The sequence below is a fragment of the Ochlerotatus camptorhynchus genome, unplaced genomic scaffold (assembly GCF_037179485.1).
Source record: "Ochlerotatus camptorhynchus isolate MF236.1 unplaced genomic scaffold, CSIRO-AGI_Acam_v1.1 ptg000087l, whole genome shotgun sequence".
Taxonomy (NCBI): Eukaryota; Metazoa; Arthropoda; class Insecta; order Diptera; family Culicidae; genus Ochlerotatus; species Ochlerotatus camptorhynchus.
In genome coordinates this window covers 2491982-2513557 of record NW_027040577.1, presented here as the reverse complement: position 1 = coordinate 2513557, position 21576 = coordinate 2491982, and the positions used below count along the sequence as shown (strand labels likewise).

General features: G+C 39.8%; 1 protein-coding gene across 2 annotated transcripts in view; it reads left to right on the top strand.

Annotated features, from left to right (window-relative positions):
* The window catches only part of snu (snustorr), a 247798-nt gene that overhangs the window by 203334 nt on the left and 22888 nt on the right, over nucleotides 1–21576 (top strand). For both annotated transcript variants that reach the window (XM_065218487.1, XM_065218488.1), the window contains one exon: nucleotides 8088–8249. In XM_065218487.1, coding sequence (XP_065074559.1) covers nucleotides 8088–8249 — 162 coding nt within the window. The remainder of the gene's footprint in view (nucleotides 1–8087; nucleotides 8250–21576) is intronic.

Below are 21576 nucleotides of genomic sequence, written 5' to 3'. Positions count from 1 at the left end.
AGGTTTTTTAATATGGAATTTCACGTTTAACGTTCTGATTAATTAAATCAGAAATTTACACGTTCATGTAAATTTATATCATACTTTGTTGAAAACTAAATCAATTCCAATTGAACTTTTGACTTAAATGTAAAAACAAACATGTATGTAAAATTCCATGCATATTAAATACTTTCATATAAAATCAATGTTATATTGCTGTATATTTAAGCTAAGGCCAGAAAATACATCGATGTGCACCAAGTAAATTTACAAAGTTTTTGCGGTGTATGCATTTCATTGAAATGAATAAATATACAAGAAAAATCAGACATATTACTATAACTGCACACTTAGAAAAAATCATTTAAATTTAGGTGCTTTGAGAGTTACATATACGAGCGTCAATTTTGACATAAATTTGAGTCATAACAGACGCGAAATATAGCTCAATCAAACGTAATTTTTGTCAAGCAACGAATTTTTCAGTCTCGGAGTACTTAATATTACATGAAATGTTTGTTTACATCTAATATTTTGTGTCAAAGATGGATTCCGTCACGTGTAAAATTAGTTATTTCTAAGTGTGTGTCTGGCAGTGATAGGGTCAATTGGAGACCAATTAAAACTATGTGAGGTGCGATTTTGGTCCTTCCTTATTAAACGGTGGTACTTGGAAGATTTAAGCGGCTATTTTAAGTGGCTTGATGACACCTCAAATCACATGAGAATTCGATAAAAAGTGCAAAGAGTAGTCATATCGAGTGTATAATAGTACATTTATTATACACTACGAAAAAGTCATGTGCATTTCAGTACCCTGAGACCGACACATGCAAGCGGCCCTTATGAAATAAGAATCAGTTGAAAGAGACGAAAAAACAATTCAATCAAACGCACGTTTCGTCAAGTTGCCTATGTTTCGGTTTCGGTACACTTTATTTTGAATGACAAATTTGTTTTTCGTCAGCATTGGAAAAGTTCACGATATTTCACAAAGTTCACCAAAGGAAAAAAAACGCGAGTCATAGTGAGTTTTGGTGAACTTTTTCAACACTGATTTACGTCGAATATGAATTACGTCACGTGTAAAAATAGTAATTTTTAAGTCAGTACATCCATTACAGGTACACCTTGGACATGTTATAACTACACCCTGGAAAGTGGCAAGTTGTTGACTTGGCTCAAAACCCATCTGACGACACATTAAATCACATCTTGTCATAATGAGTTCAAGCGAGTTAGCCCTCGATGCTATTCGCGATATCAACGAGGGATTCAGAGGAAACTCAAGTCGCACCCGAAGTCATTCTGGAATTACGTAAATGAGCAGCGCAAGGAATCCGGCCTACCTTCTTCAATGGTGTTGAATGGAGCAGTTGCTTCCACTCCTCAGCAGATCTGTCGCTTGTTTTCTGAGAAGTTCGCCAGTGTTTTCACGAATGAGAGATTAACTGACGAACACGTTACCCTAGCAGCTAGTAATGTTCCACTGTACGGTCAAACACTGGGTGCGATGGATGTCAACGTCGAGATGATTTCCACTGCCGCATCACAACTCAAGTCGTCCTTCAATCCAGGACCCGATGGCGTTCCATCCGTATTCCTCAAAAAGCATATCGCCAGCTTGCTGATGCCCATGCTTCACCTATTTCGATTGTCCATCTCGAGTGGTACATTTCCATCTTGTTGGAAATTCGCACATATGTTTCCTATCCACAAAAAGGGCAGCAAACGGGATGTGGAAAATTATCGTGGAATTACGTGGTTGAGCGCAGTTTCGAAGTTATTCGAGTTAGTCATCATGGAGCCTCTACTCTCTCATTGTAAGCAGTATCTAAGTGGTGATCAACACGGCTTCACTTCCGGTCGTTCTACTTCCACAAATCTGCTGTGTTTGACATCGTATCTTACGGAAAGCATGGCAGAGAAGACTCAAACAGACGTCATATACACCGACTTGTCAGCTGCCTTCGATAAGCTAAACCATGCCATCGCGATTGCCAAGTTGCATAGACTTGGGGTCAGCGGCAACCTCTTGCGATGGTTTCGTTCATATCTCACTGATCGGCAACTGATGGTTGCCATTGGTGACAACCGGTCCAATATCTATCTAGCTACGTCAGGAATACCTCAAGGAAGTCACCTGGGACCTTTGATTTTCTTACTCTACTTCAATGACGTGAACTTGGTCATCGAAGGCCCACGACTATCGTATGCAGACGATCTTAAAATCTACCTACGAATCCACTCGATTGATGATCGTCACTTCCTTCAACGTCAGTTCGAAGCCTTTGCCAGCTGGTGTAATTTGAACCGAATGGTGGTTAACCCCACTAAGTGTTCAGTGATCACTTTTACTCGGAAGAAGGAACCAATCACATTTGAATACAAAATTATCGGCACTGTAATCGACCGTGTGAGCCATGTGAAAGATCTGGGTGTTATTCTGGATTCTCAACTTACGTACAAGCAGCACATCTCGTACGTTGTCGACAAGGCGTCTAGGACATTGGGATTTATCTTCAGGATAGCAAAGAATTTCTCCGATATCTACTGTTTGAAGTCACTGTACTGTTCCTTGGTGCGATCCATTCTGGAATATTGTTCTGTGGTCTGGAGTCCAAACTACAACAATGGTGCTGAGAGAGTTGAGTCCGTTCAACGCCGTTTTCTTCGATTCGCTCTGCGGAAGCTGCCTTGGAGAGACCCATTTCATCTGCCCAGCTATGAAAGTCGTTGCCAGCTGATTGATCTGGAGCCTCTCCGAACTAGAAGAGACACCTCTAGGGCCCTGTTCATTGCGGACACATTACAAGGTAGAATTGATTGCAGTGCAATCTTGGGGCAAGTCAACATTAACGTCCAACCCCGTGCGCTACGTAACAACGTTATGCTGAGATTGCCACTTCAGCGCACAAACTATGGCATGAACGGTGCAATAGGTGGGCTGCAACGAGTGTTCAATCGAGTCTCGGGCATCTTCGATTCCATATGCCTCGACAGCTGCTACGAAGATACTTCTCATCGTTCTTTTCTGGCACAGTTAACCGTGAATGGTTGTGTGTTTTATTTATGTATTTTATTCTTAGTTTTTATTTTTTGATTTACCTATATAAGTTACTTAAATCATCATTGGGGCTTTACACAGCGTGTTGATGCAGACAAATAAATAAATAAATTAAGGTGTGTGTTTTTTTTTATACAGGGGGGAATCTGCTCCCAGACTCCTGAGAAGATAACTCAGGGTGTGGGGATGGGAGAAATAGCTCTCCCGACCCACTAAACCTTACCCTGTGCTCTAGGCCCTTGCCCTCCCCGGAACCGCCTGAAAGCATTACGTCATGGGAGGGGGCCGGTTGCGCTATGGCGCATCACTTGGTGTTGTGTCCGACGTGACACTCGCTACTGCACAGTGAGCAGCTGTGCAGGGCGTTTCTCTTGTTGTTCGCTGTTCGTTGTTCGCCCGAGTTCTAGAGCAGACGTGATAGCCAGCCAACTGTCCAACAGGGCAGCTTAGGACAAATGTGACCGCTTACCAGCTGCGTGTGCTAAGCACTCTAAGAACCCGGCGTCACTCCTGCCTTTGCACAACGAGGGTTTGTGCAGGGCTTCTCAACCTCCTGAGACGAGCTGGATGGGGTTCCAGCGTCCCTACTCTGCGGAAGTTCGTTTAGCCGCAATATCTCTCCCTTGGGTTCGATAATTAGCGTTTCCAGGGCACATCACGAGGAGGCGAACTACTTCATGCCCCTAATTAAGGTGTGAAGGACATTGATTGACATAGCATGCAGCCCCACCTAGGCTCAACTTATAAAGTCTAATACCCGGTTGGGATTTCTTTGCCAAATTTCAAAGGGTACTAAATTGGCATTCTTTGATTGAACAGAGCAGAGAGTTATTTCAGTAGTTTCGTTTTCAAAATGACAAAAAAGACAGTCGCTAAACTGAATTTTCCCAATTTTATTAAAGTGATCCCATGTAACAATTTAGGTTTTATGAGGGTTCTGTAGACCATGATTAAGACTTGTAGAATGCTATAAAACCGCGATAAAACTTGCAATGTTGTTTGGGATATCTGCCAGCCATTAGACCAGTTATTACCCGAAGATCTGTTTTGCTAAGATTAAGTAAAGCTGTGTCCATTTAGAATCCAGAATAATAAAATCATCTGTATCTCGGTAACGGATTGGCGTACAAATAAGGATAATACATCAAAACAAAGGTAGGAAAAAATATCAAAACAAATCATTTCTCTTCGTTTCTAATGAAAATTTGCACTTTCTTCTTTATTCCTCCCATCAAACGCTGCACATCTCCGGAGTCAACTTCCTTGGCACATTTGTTCCACATTTTGGTCATCTGAATCGCGTCTCGAGCCGTTTTTCCACTTTTCTTAAGCTTCCGCTTCATTATTGCCTAAAATCTCTCGATGGGCCGGAACTGCGGGCAGTTGGGTAGATTTATGTTTCTATCGATGAAATCTATGTTATTATCGCGGTACCACTGGATGACTTCCCAACTGTAGTGGTAACTCGCCAAATCTGGCCAAAACTTCACGGGACCTTTATGGGCTATAATGAAAGGTAGTACGTGGTTTTTGAGGCATTCTTCCTTGTACAGCTTCGAGTCCATCGTCTTATTCGTCACGAACACTTGTAGTGTAGTGGTAAGCGTGATTACCTCTCACCCCAGAAGGCCTGGGTTCAATCCTGCATTACCATCTAATCTTCCGCTGTATTAACAGCTGAACTTAAGTGGAAAGCTTTAAGGATACTCAAATGCCCTACCCAGATTGCCATCTAAAAGTTTATTTTGACGTTTGAACTGTAGAGCACTTTTTGCTGCCTTTGGCGACCACACTGCAGAATTTGTTCTTGCGGTAAAACATAAAACATTATGTATTTCTATTTCACATCTCGGTTGGGTGTTGTCAGGCTTTGGCAACAATTAGGGTAATTTGAAACAATTCACACTGTATTCAACAAGAAAGGAAGATCCAGATAGAAAACACGACATTGAATTCGTAGTTTGTCTTTGCTGTCAAGAAAATTTGTTTCATTTGAAATGAAACCAAACAACCCAAGTAACTGTAATTCATAGTCCGGACTCCGGAGCCTTCAATAGATTTCATTTCAGCACTGCTAGTACTTACAAACCTTTATCCAGTATTGTTAATGTTAACACAATTGCACTACTACTAACATGCCTTTAATCAGCAGTACCGCAAGGACCTGTTCATATATTGATAGGAAAACTTTGAGGTCAGTATTTGTGTGTAGTAGTGACTTTTGTTAGAACATGGTGTGCCCACGGTGTCTCTGGATGAAACAATTGCTTTAAAAAATTCAGAATCGCTGAAACACTATCTAAACGAAAGCTTATGCTTCATATGAGACTAGTATGGAAATGTTCTATCTAGAACTTTTATTATTTTTTTATTACATTCAATCGAACAGTTTTGTTACGTGAACTTTACGATTTTCAGAGTTGGGAGGAAATGCTATACTAATATCAACATAAAGCTTTAGTGCGATGATTTATTAGCTAGTTTTGTCTGTGGATTTGGGGACATTAATAAAACCCCCTCATCCACCAAATTATGAGCTAGATAACAAAAAGAGCGCATTTGATTGGTATTGTCGCATTAATGGCCCTTCCCTCAATTTCATCTTCTGTTCAATTTTCACAGTGCTGTTCTCTAGCAGAACTATCAATCGATCTTCTTCACAACTTTCTCTCTAACGGCGCCGGTGGTGTAGTGGTAAGCGTGATAACCTCTCACCCCAACAGGCCTGGGTTCAATCCCAGTCGGCGCCGCCGGGATGTTCTGAGGCATAACATCTCTGATCACGCCTTCCTTCGGATGGGAAGTAAAGCCGTTGGTCCCCGGTTCATGAGTTGATGGGTCGATAGGTAGGGTCCAGGTGTGGAAGCTGGCTTCCTGGCACGTCGGTAGCATTGGTGCTCAGCACGGAAAACAAGATCGACGGAAAAAACAAACCAAAGGAACAACTTTCTCTATCTTAAAAAATATCGCAGTCAAACTTCATGTTGATATTAGTATAGCATTTTCTCCCAATTCTGTTTTTTTTTTTAGTATTTTGCAGTGTAAATCTCATTCTAAATTGAACTATCTCGACCATTGAAGCCCAAAACATGAAAGGAAAAATGACTCCCGATAGAACATTTTGAAACTAGTCACAAACGAAAGAGGGCACCTTAGCGGCGTCGGTGGTGTAGTGGTAAGCGTGATTTTCTCTCACACCAGCAGGCCTGGGTTCAATCCCAGTCGGCGCCGCCAGGATATTCTGAGGCATAACATAACATCTCTGATCAGTAAAGCCGAGGGTCCCCGGTTCATGAGTTGAGAGGTCCAGGTGTGGTGCTCAGCACGGAAAACAAGATCAACGGAAAACAAATCAAGAAAAAAAGAAAGCAAGAGGGGTACCTAAGATTTCGTTTATGGGTGTTTCAGCGATTCTGATTTTGTGTATAATAATGTTATCCTACCAGAGACACCGTAAACAGTTTGAGCAGTCGATCGTTTTGGTCGCATTCCAGAGCTCCAGAGATGAATTAGTTTTCCTTCATACGTTTTGTTCTACAGTTGTTGCTGCATTCTCTTTTGTTACCCGGTATAACCTCAACTGCACGTGATCTATTGTTCACTTGGTCTGATGAGCCAGGCTGTCTGGCATTTGTTCGAATGGGTATGGTGCGTTTAAAAAAACCAATGCTGTGATTGCGATAAACCGTGGATAGTTTACATAGTGCATATCCCGTTAATAACTCTATAAAGGCCCTTTCTGCAATATAAGGCTAATATATGGGTTTAAATGTTTAAATAATGCATTAGCGGGCTTGATGGTTACTTGAGTAGTGACTTTTACTGACGTTCATTTGTTCCAGTGTCGATCATCCTCCAAGTTCTCAACCAGAATGAGTATTTTAGAAGAAAAACGTCTCTAATGACCACCAACAAACCTTCTGTTTTTCATTTTTTATTGGAAACATACAACATCCGGCTGAGAAATTTGTACATATTTTGTTGCGGATGAAAAAGTATTCAACCCTACTATGTTTTGTTTATGGACCCAAATAATCATTGATTATGTTGTATTAAAGTTCCCTGGTTAATTTACTTACATTTATTAAGAAGTAAAATAAGCGTTACTGTCATCCCTCTGAAGTAATACAGCGTATCCTTTCCGCGTGACCATGCAGTGCATTATTAGATGATGAATCATAGATGCGTCCACCTTCAAAGCATAACCTCCCACAAATGGACACCAAGCAGGCAGCAAAAGCCTCACCATTGACAATCCGTCTTCAGTGTGACAGGATTGCATAAATTGGCGGCAGTGGAAAAGTAAATTAAAACATCCATCGCTGCAGGTGAGCACCGCAGAGCGCGAGAGGGAAGCATTACCTGCTACTTCTTGCAGTGATTATTACCTCAATGTAGTGTGGGTATCACCATCATTTGCGATGACGACGACGACGACGGTGTATCGGTCGATGGAGCTGGCTAAGGTTGGTACCTAGCGACCGAGCAGCTCAGCAAGATTGTGAAATAGAGCGAAACTGGTAGAGCAAATATTGCGAAGAAAATCGAAATGCAATGAACTTTCAAGGACGCTGCTGTAAGTTGGCTCTGTTGTTGCACCCTACGCCCCTTTAAGTTGCACACACAGTCGGTGGTCAACCGGTTGGGTTGTAATTCAGAGTGTTATTGCCATAAGAAGGGGTCGCCGCTTCAAGTGACCGAGACGTGGAGATTAACATTTATAGCTGTTTTTGTTATTTTCGACTAGTGCAAGCGGTCAGATTGTTTTTCCTCGTTTCTCGGTGAATGTTTGGCTTCGTAAGTTTTATTTATTCGTTGTAGTTTGAGATTGAAGCCCCACTACATCATGTAGCGGGTGCGCTGTAATTGCTTGTTAATGCCATGTACCTACCTACTGAAAATACCCAGGGTAACTTTGATCGTTTCACTTTTCTTTTGAATGGCGAATATCAGGGTATTATGCTTTTTGTAGCTTGTACAGATTTTATAAACATCAATAATAATTTTATAATTGTTACCCCTTTCTTCTCCATTACAGAGGCAGCGAGACGAGTGTAGCGACGATTGACGATGGAGGGACAATGTGGGCCAGGCAACAGAATGCCGTATCTGTGCGGCATGCGTTCAAACAGTACGGCTCCAAGAAAAAACCAAATCAAGTTCTATCGAATCTTAACATGACAGTAGCCAAAGGAACCATGTAAGTACTATCGGAAAAACATAATGAAGTTGATGAACTAGGCGTGCGCACATGGCCTTACCTTTCCAAGATTGGAGCTCAGGGTTTTCCCATTCCCAAGGGTTACGTGATTCCGAAGGTGATGAGGGTTCCCCGATAATGTATATATTTATCTCATAACAAGTGATGTTTGATTGCTCTTTTTGTGCAGCATTTTAATCGACTGCTCTAAGGTGATCATGTCAGTGTGCGAAACATTTGTAGGCACATTGCTGGATGTGTTGGTACAGGGAATTCCGCAAATTGGTCGCACCGACCAGTCGAAGCACTCACGTATGTTGCAGGTCGTAGAATCACTTACAGGGGCAGCGATGCAACATCAATCCTATCAGTTACATGTTTACTGTCCAATAATTGAAATGAACCGTCTGATTTGATTTACGATAGGAGTATATACAATAAATTCAGTGTTTATCAGTTGTAGGAAACAGATGCATAAATTGGAAAAAAAAATACACCCAACTCATCCCATGGAATTTTATGAAATTTTTTAGCAAATTTATTGAAGTAAATATATTCCTGTTAATTCATTAAATTTATACAATTATCTTATGAAGATATTGTACGACAAAATTGACTCTGTTTTAACAGTTGCATATTCGTGACAAGCTGTTCTAAGAACATTCCTTACGGTTCTCGTAGGAAATGCCAACAGAGGATGTACGAAAATCATGCTAGTATTTATTGTATATGGGTCATTCCAGCTCAAGTGCATACAGAGTTATGGTCAATGTAACCGATTTCAACCAAACTTTGCCCAGATGCTTATTTCGACATTCTAAGAAAAAACCTTTTTTGGATTTTGCTCAAAAGTGCTTGGAACCCTCTGGGCTACAACCCTATAACTATTTTTTATGCCGCTCGGTTTTTATTGTTTTCCAAGATATTGACCTGAAATGTTTTCCAGTTATTATAATAACCATCTAAAAAATTTGTTCAGAAAATTAAAGGATTTGGATGGATGGTTTATGAGATATAATCAAATGAGTGTGTACAGGAATAAAAGGCACGTCAACGCAAACCAATATAATCATCGGACAGAGGAAGTATTCCTCTACCCGTTGGTGATGTTGATTTGCGTGGGCGAGCCTGGACATTCTAGAAATCACCGAGAAAAGTCATTGTTTACAAAAGCTGTTACGTTCTAATTCCAGCTCTATCTAGTAATAAGACGTGACGCTGAGAAAATGATAATAAAAGCGCAAACACTGCTTGGATTGACGTTAATTCTCCTATCATTCAGAAATGATTATACTTGTCTTGCCTGAAAGTGGACTTGTGCATTTATATTGGAATTTAAATTAACAAGAAGGGTCAGATTTCTCCACAGGTAGATGAATTCAGGCTTTAATCAGGGTAAACAATGATACCAAGAGCAAAGTTACCCCTCACCATCCCTCTCCAACTGGGGAGTTTGGTAAAGAGAGATGAACAACCCGATTCGTACCTTCCTCAAAGAAGTCCTTGCTCGCTTTTTACTCTCTGTATACAATTTTCACAGTCCCGTACTCTGACGGACCTATCAGCTCTATACTTTCATCTCTTCATCTATCGTATAAAATGTATAAAGTCTGTTATTTGAAACTTGGCATCTTCAACTATTTAAAATCGTTAATTTCACGCAGAAGTAATACAAACATAAATAGTTAAAATAAAGTATCGTGCCAATCGTATAAATGAATCGTTCACATCGAAATCAAAGTTATTCACTCTGCTCGGAACAATGGATTATCGGCTCCGTAAAGCTAACGTGGTTGAATATTCCAAATAAACGAACTAGATAAAAAAAACTCTGCCCAATAGGTCAAACATGGGCGATTAGGCCGAAGTTAATATTTTCTCTAGTGATCTTGAATTCTCATGGGACTATATGGGACTGACTCTGATGGCACCTGCAACATTTACGGGTCTGGACAATGCTATTTTGGACACATAAAAAAGGCTGACAATTCCTTGAATTCCTATCTGGTGTTATGTAATTCTTCTCCGTTGGTACCTGGAACATTCAGGGAATCATAAAAATGTGACGATAATAAACAAACTAGCAATAAAAATCATGACAAATATACAACTGAGATCATCGATTAGTATGTTTGTTACACATCATGAACAGCAACAACATCGATAATCCACCGAATTCACTGATATGAAAACAACCACTGTGTGGATATTTCGAAATCCTGGCCATCTAGGAAGTTGCTGTCTGTGGTAAAGTACAGAATTCTACCACCATACACAGTGCTAGTGTGCAGTGCATACTATATCTCGAGATCCTGACCAGCTGGGAAGTTGCTGTCTTCGAAACCTTTCGATTGGTTAGTAGATTATTTAAAACTCTGCCATTAAGCGGCGCTAGCGTGTATGTGAAATTTCAAGGTGTGCTATATCTCGAGATCCTAGCAGTCTGTGACAATGTAATTTTGGGCAAAGATTTCCAGATATCCAAATCCTGCATCCAGAATTCTGTATTGTACATGCAAAATTTCAAAGTGGATTATATCTCAAGATCTTGACTATCTGAGTGTTCCTGTGTTCGGGAAAATTGTTCGTGTAGCCAAAATCAAATAAGAATCCAACCCCTATGTGGTGCAAGTATACACGTGAAATTATTAACGTTTACTAAATTTCGTGATCCTGACAATCTATGAAACTGCTGTCTTTGGAAAAGTTGTTCAGATATACAATACCTTGTGTGTTATAACTCGAGGTGCTGCCTATCTGGGAAATTGCTGTTTTCGGAAAAGTTGTTTAGCTTACCAAGGTCTGCTACATGGCAGCCCCAGCTAGTATATAGACTTCCATAATGTGATATATCTCGAGATCCTGATCATCCGGTAACATGTGTTATCAAGGCCTTCTGGATGGTGGATATGTATTGGGGTGGTCAAAAAAATAATACTTTGCCTTGAAAATTGAGTGCGCACCATCCAAATGATAGCCAGGATGTAACAAAAACACTTTTGTAAGGCAGTAATTCTAAAAACGTTGTTTAGGGATGAGATTTAAAAAAAAATTGATTTTTCATAGTCATAGCTGGCGGACCTGAATGACACACGTGGAAAGGTCCTTAAACATATAAAAAACTACAACGAAAAGCCCTATGGGGTTGTACGCAATGGTGACGTAGGACTACGTGTTCTTATATAATACATATTATTTGTTAACTGCAGCAGGAGCTTGTGTTTTATGTAGGAATAGGAATTTGAGCGGGGTTCTCTCTGTTTATACTCTCGCGCTAGACATAGATGGCCCACAAGGACTCACGAATAGCTACTGATTCCGATCAATAGCGGTGCGGCTTCTTCCTCCTTCTATGGATGCTCATGTGGGCTCCAGCTCACTGCTTACAGGTAGCCTTTCGATGTGTACTGGAGAACAATGTTCAACGCCACGTTCCGAAAGCACTGCTGCTGCTGCTGATGCCGACAGCCGGACACCACCACACACGGTGATTGGAACTGATTCCAATCAACGGTTAAGGCCAGCATTGACAGCTAGCTGCTTGCGGGGAGCCTTTAGTTGTGTACTGGAGAATACCACCACACGGTGATTGTATAAACACCGTTTGGTGAGACCGGGTGGAATTCAATTTTGAAATCTGTGTTAGAAAAATCGCTTTTCGCAGGCAATCGGTGATAATTTTAACTTTCATAGCAACAGTTTTACATTCGTGTAATTTTCAATAGTAACATTAAAAAAAAATGATAAAGTCTTAAATTTAACATATGCGTAGATATATTTCTAATCGATTGGTGATAAACTTATTGAAATTCGTCCAGTGGCAGCTAAGTTATTACCGTTCAAAATCTTTCATAATTTTGTTACATGTTCCATTTTCGGCTTTCACAAAGTGTACACCCAAATAGAAACCACAGACGTAGTCCTACGTCAAAAAGAAAATAGTCATAGCTGAACAAATAATTCTAATGCCTCGAAATTTAGTGCAACCCCACCCTTTTTTTATTGCTTACTCATTCTTTAGGGTCCTCATGTGTTTTGGATGTGTGTGACATTCCATCATCAAAAGTGGGTATGTTATTAGTTTACATTTTTGTGTGTTTTCCGTCGATCTTGTTTTTCCGTACTGAGTACCAATGCTACCGTCGCCAGGAAGGCAGCTCCCACACTTGAACCCATCAACTCAATGATGGGTCCAAGTATGGGAGCTGCCTCGCACATGATAAAATGCTATGATAAAACAATGATTAAATAAGAATAAATCTTCCAAGCATTTAGATTGTTAGTTGGATTGCGTCATAGTGGCGTTCAAAAAATTTGCACGATTCTGAATCCCTGATTATTTTTTTTTTTTGCATTCGGAGGTTTCAAACAACTTTCCAGATCTTGGAGTTTTAAAAATTATTCGAAATTTTTATGTTAGCTTATTGATAAATCTTAAGATTTTTCATGATTCTACGCCCGTGTGAAAAATCTGGTCTAACAGTAATAAACACCTTGTGAACAAACGGGTTCTTGATATGTAAATGTCATATGTATATTTACCATGTAAATACTCCCCGGTATCTATCAGTAGATACAATTTAACAGTAGTAGCAAGAGAAAGCCAATCGCCTGCTTAGTAATAAGCTAGTTTGTGGTAAACTTCGACTAATTGGAAGAGTGAAGGCAACACAAAGCTTTAGGATATTTCTAGACCAACAATTGAAATAGGCGGAACAACCAAACGTAAACAATGGCTTTAAACACAAAATTCTCGAGAATCAAAACACTCCCACGTAAACTAACAATGCCATTTGATAAAGAAAGTTTGCTCTATCAGATGATGGTGTTAGGTTGCTTGGATGTGCTTTGATTCTTGAGGAATTTGCGTTTAAAGCCATTGTTTACGTTTGGTTGTTCCGCCTATTTCAATTGTTGGTCTAGATTTATGTGTATTTTATGTTACAAGTTTGAATGTCATGAAACGCCGTTTCCCGCCTTTGTTGAGCTTTGACTACACATAAGTCGAATCCATCAATCCTAGCTTCTCCGTTAATTATAGTATGTCAATATTTGAATATCCTTGGTGGATTCAATGTTTCCTTAATCAACTAATAACGATCGTATTTTCTCACCATTGCAGAAAAAAACCGTTACAAAAATCAATTCAATAGCTCCCAATGCTTTCCACCGTCCCGCAGTTGCAGCAGCAATTGCCCGTGTGAACAATTTCCAGTTCACCAGCAGAACTGGTGGTGACCGGTGCGGGCGGTGAAGGTCGATCCGGATTTCTCACTACTTGGTTGGCAACAAATCAACAAGCCCGAACCAAAGCCATATTTTCGATTGCTTAATTCAAACTGCCGGGCTGAGCACGCGGTGCAAGTGAACTGCACTTAATTCCAAATGCATTTGAACATACCATCAACAGTTGAAGAAAAAGATTGAAAGTAAAAGTTAAGGAAAAATGCTTTTCAGACCGCGGTCCGCCGTCCATTTCGGTATGCAAGAGCTGAGGCAAAAGATTGCCAATTACTTCACTGTCAGTCAATTATAGCCGGTTAGTTATAGGTGGGCTGTGAAGTGGGTTGTGAAAATCGATCACAATGCTTAGTGCCATGCACTTGGTAATTTAGTGTGTAATCAATTAGGACGAACCTTGTTGCTGTATGGCCTCAATTTGTACAATGTTCCCGCAACGACAGTGAACACAGATTATATGGGTTTTGTTGAGGCTCCACACATTGAGCGTAGTTGTGTTTAATCACATTATATTTGTGGCAGTGTTGCGAAAACATTAAAAACTCATATCACATACTTGAAATTATTTGCCTACGAGCTTTTCCTTGGATGTTTCCACAACGCGATAGTTATCGATGTGAAGTCCTGTTGAAACAAACATTCATTGCTTTATATTTTGGCAAATTTTTCATTTTGCTTTGTTCTATTAAACGACCACACATTAAAATGCTTTAAACTGACGCTCGTGCGGTTTTAATGAGTTTTCGCTTCGAATTAATGTCTGGCAATGTGAGACACTGTAAGTGTTTGAAAATGTCTGATAATCTCAAGAATAAGATTTGTTTGCAATTTTGCATGCGAAATTAGTGTCTAAGAAGGACTTAATGATAAGATTGGAGAATGATTGTCCCAACGATGATTCGAGAAATTCTATTGCTCGTTCCTGAAACGTCAGCCTATTTTAATGACGTTGCGAATTCAAATATTCGATGTTTTGTTGCAATCGAGCTGTTGGTTCTGAAGATATGATAAATAATACCAATGGTTCCTTGCTATTGAATAGTATACAGGCCCATGTGTAGAATTGATCCTAACCATTATCAAGTTTAAAACTTGAGTCATTTAGTATCTGGACGCACTATTTATTTTACTGCAGTGCTACTAGCGGTCAGATCTGGAATGTTTTGACAGCAGTTTGTTTTGAAATGTCACGATTCATTTTGTTTAAAAGAAGCTATAAATTAATTTTGGACACCCACTTGGAAAATCCGACGTGGTCAGGTTCGAAAATCGCGAAGTCGTTGAAATTGGCTAAATGGACCGTGTGAAACGTTCTCAAATGTTTTCGTTATCGATCGGCAGGATCATAGCAAGCGTCGTAGAAACGGAAGCTACATTTGAAGGTGTTGAGAACGATTAGGGCAAGCCCAGGGCTGTTGGATTATGATATCGCCAAGAAATTCAATGCCAGCCAAAGCACCGTCAGAAGGATTCGTCAGCGAGAAGGATTTCGATCTTTTCGGGCCAGTAAGCAACCAAACTGAAGCAGAATCTAGTGACCAAAAGACGTGCTCGGAAGTTGTACAATGAGGTTCTTACATAGTACGAAGGATGGATCCTCATGGACGACGGAACGTACACGGTAAAAAACATCATGTTCATGTAAAGTGATTTGCTGATGAATGTGCACTACTTGCAATTCGATTTGCAAATCCCTTTGAAGCGATCAGCCTTGTTATATGTTATTCAGAATATGACCATAGAACATGTATCATATTACTACCCAGATCACATGTTTCCAAGTGATATTGAACAACATTGCAAGGCTTGTAGTAGAAGCAAGACGAGACATTGAGCAATAAATTTGATTAGTTGAACAATGTTTTGTAATAGAACTTATCTGAATAATACACTATTATCACGAAGAACAAACGCCCAACTTCGGTCAGAAACTTGTGTAAACATAAGTGGGAACATCCCCGTTGCGTGGTGCTAGCATCTCCTGATTTCGTCTATAAATTGTCCACTTTCGACCAATTTGGCGTTAGTATCGATAAATTTTCAGTTGAAAATTGCCACTTGGCGCTACCAGCACTTAGTGTCTAGTGTAAGTTGTGCAACGCCAGCGCCATCAGGTTGCCAAAGAGGATTTTTAAGTGAGGAAGTAGCTGTTATTGGCGCTTAAGTCGAATAGGAATCTTTACACGTGTTTTTAGATAAATTTTGTTCGAGCCTCAACGTCTGCTCTCTGTGCTATTATTGAATGCAGCAACAATTTCGTTATACTCACGCTCTAGAATGCAAATTATTTTGGGTGAAAATTGAGAAATATCGTTCTCTCGCTTGATTTCATTTGTTTTTGAGTTGCCATTTCGCGAGTAATGTTTGGTATGTGCGTTTTTGCCATTTCCTAATCAAATTCAATGGATGAAAACAGTGGTGCCAATTCAAATGATAATCACTTTGATTTAAAGGTGTTATGCAGTACATATTTTCAACGACAAATCACTTTGTCGCAAAACGCAAATCACTTGAAAATCAATGTTAAATCACTTCGATTCGTAGTGCTGCATGACCAGTAGACTGAAGCAAAATTTGACTTTTTCACTCCACAGTGCTTAAATGGTTTCAAATCGGATCCTGATTAGCCTCCCAAAGTTACAACTCATTTGGTTAGAAACAGACTTCGCACAAGCCATTTGAAGTTTACATGTAAATTAATATGGGAAATCTCAACTTTTTGTTCATTGTTCTCTAGTCTTTTTCCATATTGAGCTGCGAAACAGTTCGATAGCCATTCATATAGAAAATTTTCTCAGCTACAACTTTACCGAAGATCGTTTCTATGTAAAACGAGACAGGAGAAAGTTATTAATTATTTAAGAGATTGGTAAACTTATGACATGATCAAGCAGCTGCTCTGTAGGCAACACTGTATTATGCAGTGTGACATAGTAGCCATGATTTTTGTGTACTATTCAACGCCCCAGAAACACCAATGTTGCCTGCTGAGCAGTTGATTGAGCATGATCATAAGACATCAGCGCATTGAACCATTGAAAACTTTCGATCCTTGCATTTAATCAAAAAGTGGTCTTCAACAAAGTTGTAGCTGGGAAAATTTCCTACAAGTACAGTTGAAAGCTTTTAAAGCAGACCGATATGGTGAATTATTAGATAGACATGAACAAAAATCTTGGTTTTACCATAGTAATTCCCATACAAACTTCAAATGGTTTGTGCCATCTCAGTTTCTCACCAAATGGGTTCAAATTTTGAGAGGTTAGTCAGGATCCGATTTGGAATCGTTTAAGTATTGTGGAGCGAAAATTTCAAATTTTGCATCACTCTAATGACCAGGGCTGTCATCTGATCACTCAATGTGCGCAATGTACTGATTTTTTTAAATATACAAAGTGAGTATCAAGCAAACACAAAGTTTGCTTGTCTTTCACCCTGCGCAAGTGTAAAGCAGACACACAGACACACACCCAGAAATAACGAAAGCTCAATGTGTAGACATCGTTCCGACGGCTCCGACACAAAGAGCGCCACTCAGTGTAGGGTTGCAAATGGGAAACACAGCATAAAGACAAAATTCTTCTCTGTTATGCCCTTCTTCATCATGCTTTCATGCCCTTCTTCACCTATGCATGCAGTCGTGGTAAGCAAAGTCTGCAAAGAATTCAAAGAAGACATTAGCGCTTGTTGTATTACACGCTTGTTGCGCACGGACGCCGCACGGAGTGTACCGCTCATTGTGTGGATCGCTTTCTCACAGATTAGTTGGAAAAGAGTGTGTGAAGTGAATGAGAGAACCACACACTCTTTGTCGAGTGTTGTGAGATGCATACACAAAGTTGCATTGCTAACGCTCTGAGGTGCTTTCCAGCCCTGCGCATGACAGACTGACTCAAGTGCAAGAGCATTTGGATTAGATGTGACAACTTTTTACCGTGTACGTGAAGAGTGAAGAGTTCCCCGGAAAAAAGTTCTATAAAGCCACTGGTTGAGGTGATGTCCCTAGCAAGTTCAAATTCGTTTTTGCCGATAAATCTGCAAGAAAGCTTATGATTTGGCAAGGTATTTGTAGCTGCGGACAAAAAACCCAGGTTTTCGGGACAAACAAGACTATGGATTCCAAAATGTACAAGTAGGAGTGGCTGAAAAACGCATTTTTCCGTACAGTAAGACTCACAATGGACCTGTAAAGTTTCGGCCTGATTTGGCAAGCTGCCACTACAGCGGAGAAGTTCTACAGTGGTATCGAGACCACGGGATAGATTTCTTCGAAAATGACATCAATTCACCACACTGCCATATTCCGCCCAATTGAGAAATATTGGGCAATTGTCAAACAGAAGTTGAAGAAGAGTGGAAGGGTGACTTGAGATGCGCCAGAGATGAAGAGATGGTGGAACAAAACGGCCGCTCAGCTTAGCCAACCGAGTGTTCAAAATATGATGGGTGGTATTCGAAAAAATGTTCGAGATTTCATAAAAAAATCGTAATTATTTGTTTCGTTATTTTTCCTTCCAAGTGCAATTAATGACCTTCACTTTGAGTGACAACATTTTTATTTCATTAAGATGGTTCCGAGATACATCCGTTTTTTTTTTTTGCGTCCAGATATTAAATGACTCAAGCTTTAGCTGCATCCAAGTAATAATTTGGGTTTTATCATGGACTTGCAGATCGTGATTTAAACATGAAGAATACTTTAAAACAGTGGTGCTAATCCAACGGTCTGTGTAATGCATGCCCGCAAACTGACCAAACATTTCTAAGATACTTAATGTATTTTGTAATTTCATAATAGTACTTATGCCCAGAATTGACTATTAATTTTCTATAGAATTTTTCTGATGATTTCCTAAGAACACAACTCATTATTTTTCAAGTATTATGTCCACATTAAATCCACATTATAATTTCCTGGTTAATACAACATTTCACTTTCCTAAATTTGGCCTTGGGGCTATCTAAGCTCAGTCGGTAAATGCGTAGCTATAAATCAATGCCATACTGGAGGTGGCTGGGTTCAATTCCTGGTGAGTGAAGGAATTTTTCAGATTGAAACATTTCTCGACATCCCTGAACATAGAGTATGATTGAAGCTGCCACATAATTATACCTATGTACACGCTGAGAATGCTCTAAATTAACAACTGCGGAAGTGCTCAAAGAACACTAAGTTAAAGGCCTGTGTAAAGTCACAATAGGCACACAACAAAGTCATAGGAAGACTCACTTACTAAAACTTCTGAAGTCTTAATGAGGCTTTAAAAATGTTACAAGACCTCAAACTTCAAAATATTAACCTAATTTTAGAGCTCTGAAAATATGTAGCATAAATAAATCAAACATATTTTTCATGATACATGAACTAAAATATTGTTTCAAGATCCGTAAATCTGCTTTGCCATTGATGCAATGAATTTTGTGGAAAGTCGCTAAATTTAAACTATTTGAAATCAACCCTACCGTTGTTGCCACTCCCTCACTACGACACTGAGTATGGTCTGCACTTTACTTAGAAACTGGCAATGTTACTTGGGCATGTTCATCGTATTATTGCTTGAATGTCAATTGAAGCCAGAGTTGAGCTATAAAGCGACCCGTAATCGATTGTCTGCCTATTAGATCATCAACCAAGAAACACAACGTTTTTTTCATGCTTATTATGAATATATGTACCATTAATTTAGCATTAAATCGTGAGAGACCAAGTTCAAGTTTAATAAGTAATGGCATTTTTTTTTTTTTGTGTTTTGCCATGTGGCATGAGGCAAACTCTCATCAATGGTTTTACGATTGCTTTAATAATTATAAAGCACGTTTATGATGACTTAATCGTGAAATTAAATAATCAATCATTACAGAGATATCCTATTGATTTACAGACTAGTTTATGGGGGGTTATGAAATCGATTTTTAAATCCAGTCTGTTTTGACAAGATTTGTAGAACAGCTGCAAGCTGATTATTAGAGTGATTCAAAATATCGAATACCAATTTCAATGGGTTTCAAATCAGGTTCTGGTAATCCTCTCAAAATTTGAGCTCATTTGGATGCGAACTCATGCTGCCCTGGCCCTTTGAAGTTTATATGGGAATTACTATGGGAAAACTGAACTTTTTGTTGTCATCGTTCCAGCCCTTCGCTGTAATGATCTGTGGAAAAGTTTGCTAAGGCCTGTCCACGTTAGATTTTGGACACCAAAATAATGTCGGGAAAAAAATTTACACATAATACAACAAAATCGATTGTTTATTTCAATAAATTAGACTTATCAGTGTTCTATCGGCTGTCGACAGAAGCATACAACTCTCAATGTGTGTCACGCAGTCGTCTATTTACTCGGCAGCAACCATTGTGTGGTCCTCCTCATTGTTCTTCATCAGCAGTTCTTTCAGTCGATGTGTCGTCGACTTTGGAAAGTAACCGTTTCGTGATGAGTGTGTGAGGGCTGACCACGTTTGGCGTCCATTACTGCAATGGAAGCACTCTGACCCACGTTGGCGAATCTGCCATACAATGAAACCACTGGAAGCAGCCCCCGTTCTGGTGGAGGAGGCTTATTGGATAGCGGAAGATAAAATATTTATTGTGTTGTACCTTTGGACTATAGTTTTAAGATGTATTGTATAGTGAACAAGAATTCCTCGGCTCTGTAAAGTTAATTCGGTTGAGTCTTATCAAATAAATTAATAAACAAAAAAAAACTAGACTTATATCGATAGCAAACGTAGCTTATTTGAATAATAATTCTTTTGTCTGTAAAATTCTCAAACTTTCTGTGGAAAACCCGCCATCAGGTTCCGTACAGTTTCCTCAGATATCATAGTGGCGGCGTGCCTCTATCTCTTCTTGAAGTCATTGATGCCATTTTTTTTTCCTCTGTTCGGGACATAACACTACTGTGACCAGTAATTTGATCTATTGTAGTATATCCCGTGTCCTTAGTTTAGTGCATGTCGTATTACTCCATCACTATTGCCTTCATCGCAAGGAATCGATTCTAATTGAAAGGTCTCGCTATTTATACCCTTCGGAGTGTTGGAACACCCTCCAAAGTCAATCAAAACTGGATTCCTTAGCAACAAAAACAAACAATGACACCGATAATGACCATGCATCAGAACCCTAGTCTTAACCACTTCAAACTAGGGAACAACGAATAGAAGATTAGGAATCACATAGATGAAGACTAACTAACTCATTTTTCCCTTGTTTCAAGATCATCCTCGGTCCAGGCAACCCGAGGACTTATCACTATCAACAAGGCATAAAAAGTAACAAGGACTAAGATGTGTTCCTATGATTACTGAAAAATCCTGTTCCCCTAGTTTGAAGTAGTCAGGACTAGGAATCGGTGGTAGATCTTACATCCCGTGCCATTTACTTTCCTCTTTGTTTCGAATAGTTTCCGCTTAACCAGAGCCCAGTACCTTTCTATTGGGCGAAGTTCTGGACAGTTTGGCAGATTGACTGTTTTTGACACCATTGCAGGATGATTTTTGCATAGTGACAAGAGTCCAAATCAGCCCTTTACAGAGCTGGAGTGTCGTGGCTTCTGATGAATGGTTGCAAACGCATTTGCAAGCATTCTTTCTCGTACACATCTTTGTTGATAGTGCCGGTAGAGATGAAATTTTTAGATTTTAATTTCGAAAACTTCTTTGTCCAGAAACATTCGGCATTGGCATTCCTTTGCATCGCAGTATAAAAAGCCAAACCCGGAAGCTGTAGAAAGTCTTCGAGCACGTAAGCGATTGGGCACCTTTTTCACTCTGTACGCTTTCAGCCCATGCCTCTGCTTCACTTTTTGTATATATGATTATGATTCTCCAACTTTGCGTGCCACTGAAAGGTTTGGATGTTTCTCAATAATGGCAACCACCTTCTGGTCCATTTGTCGAGAGCTTACTTTTCGATTTGTTCCGCATCCAACCACCTGATCCACGGTAAGCGCTGGTCAAACGCATTGCACACACTAAACACGGTACTCTTCGGCAGTTTTTCGCTTTTTGGCGAGATTGCGTACCGACAACGTTGGAATTTTCTGCCGTTCGTACAACATGCGTTTGCGTACTTCCATTTGATT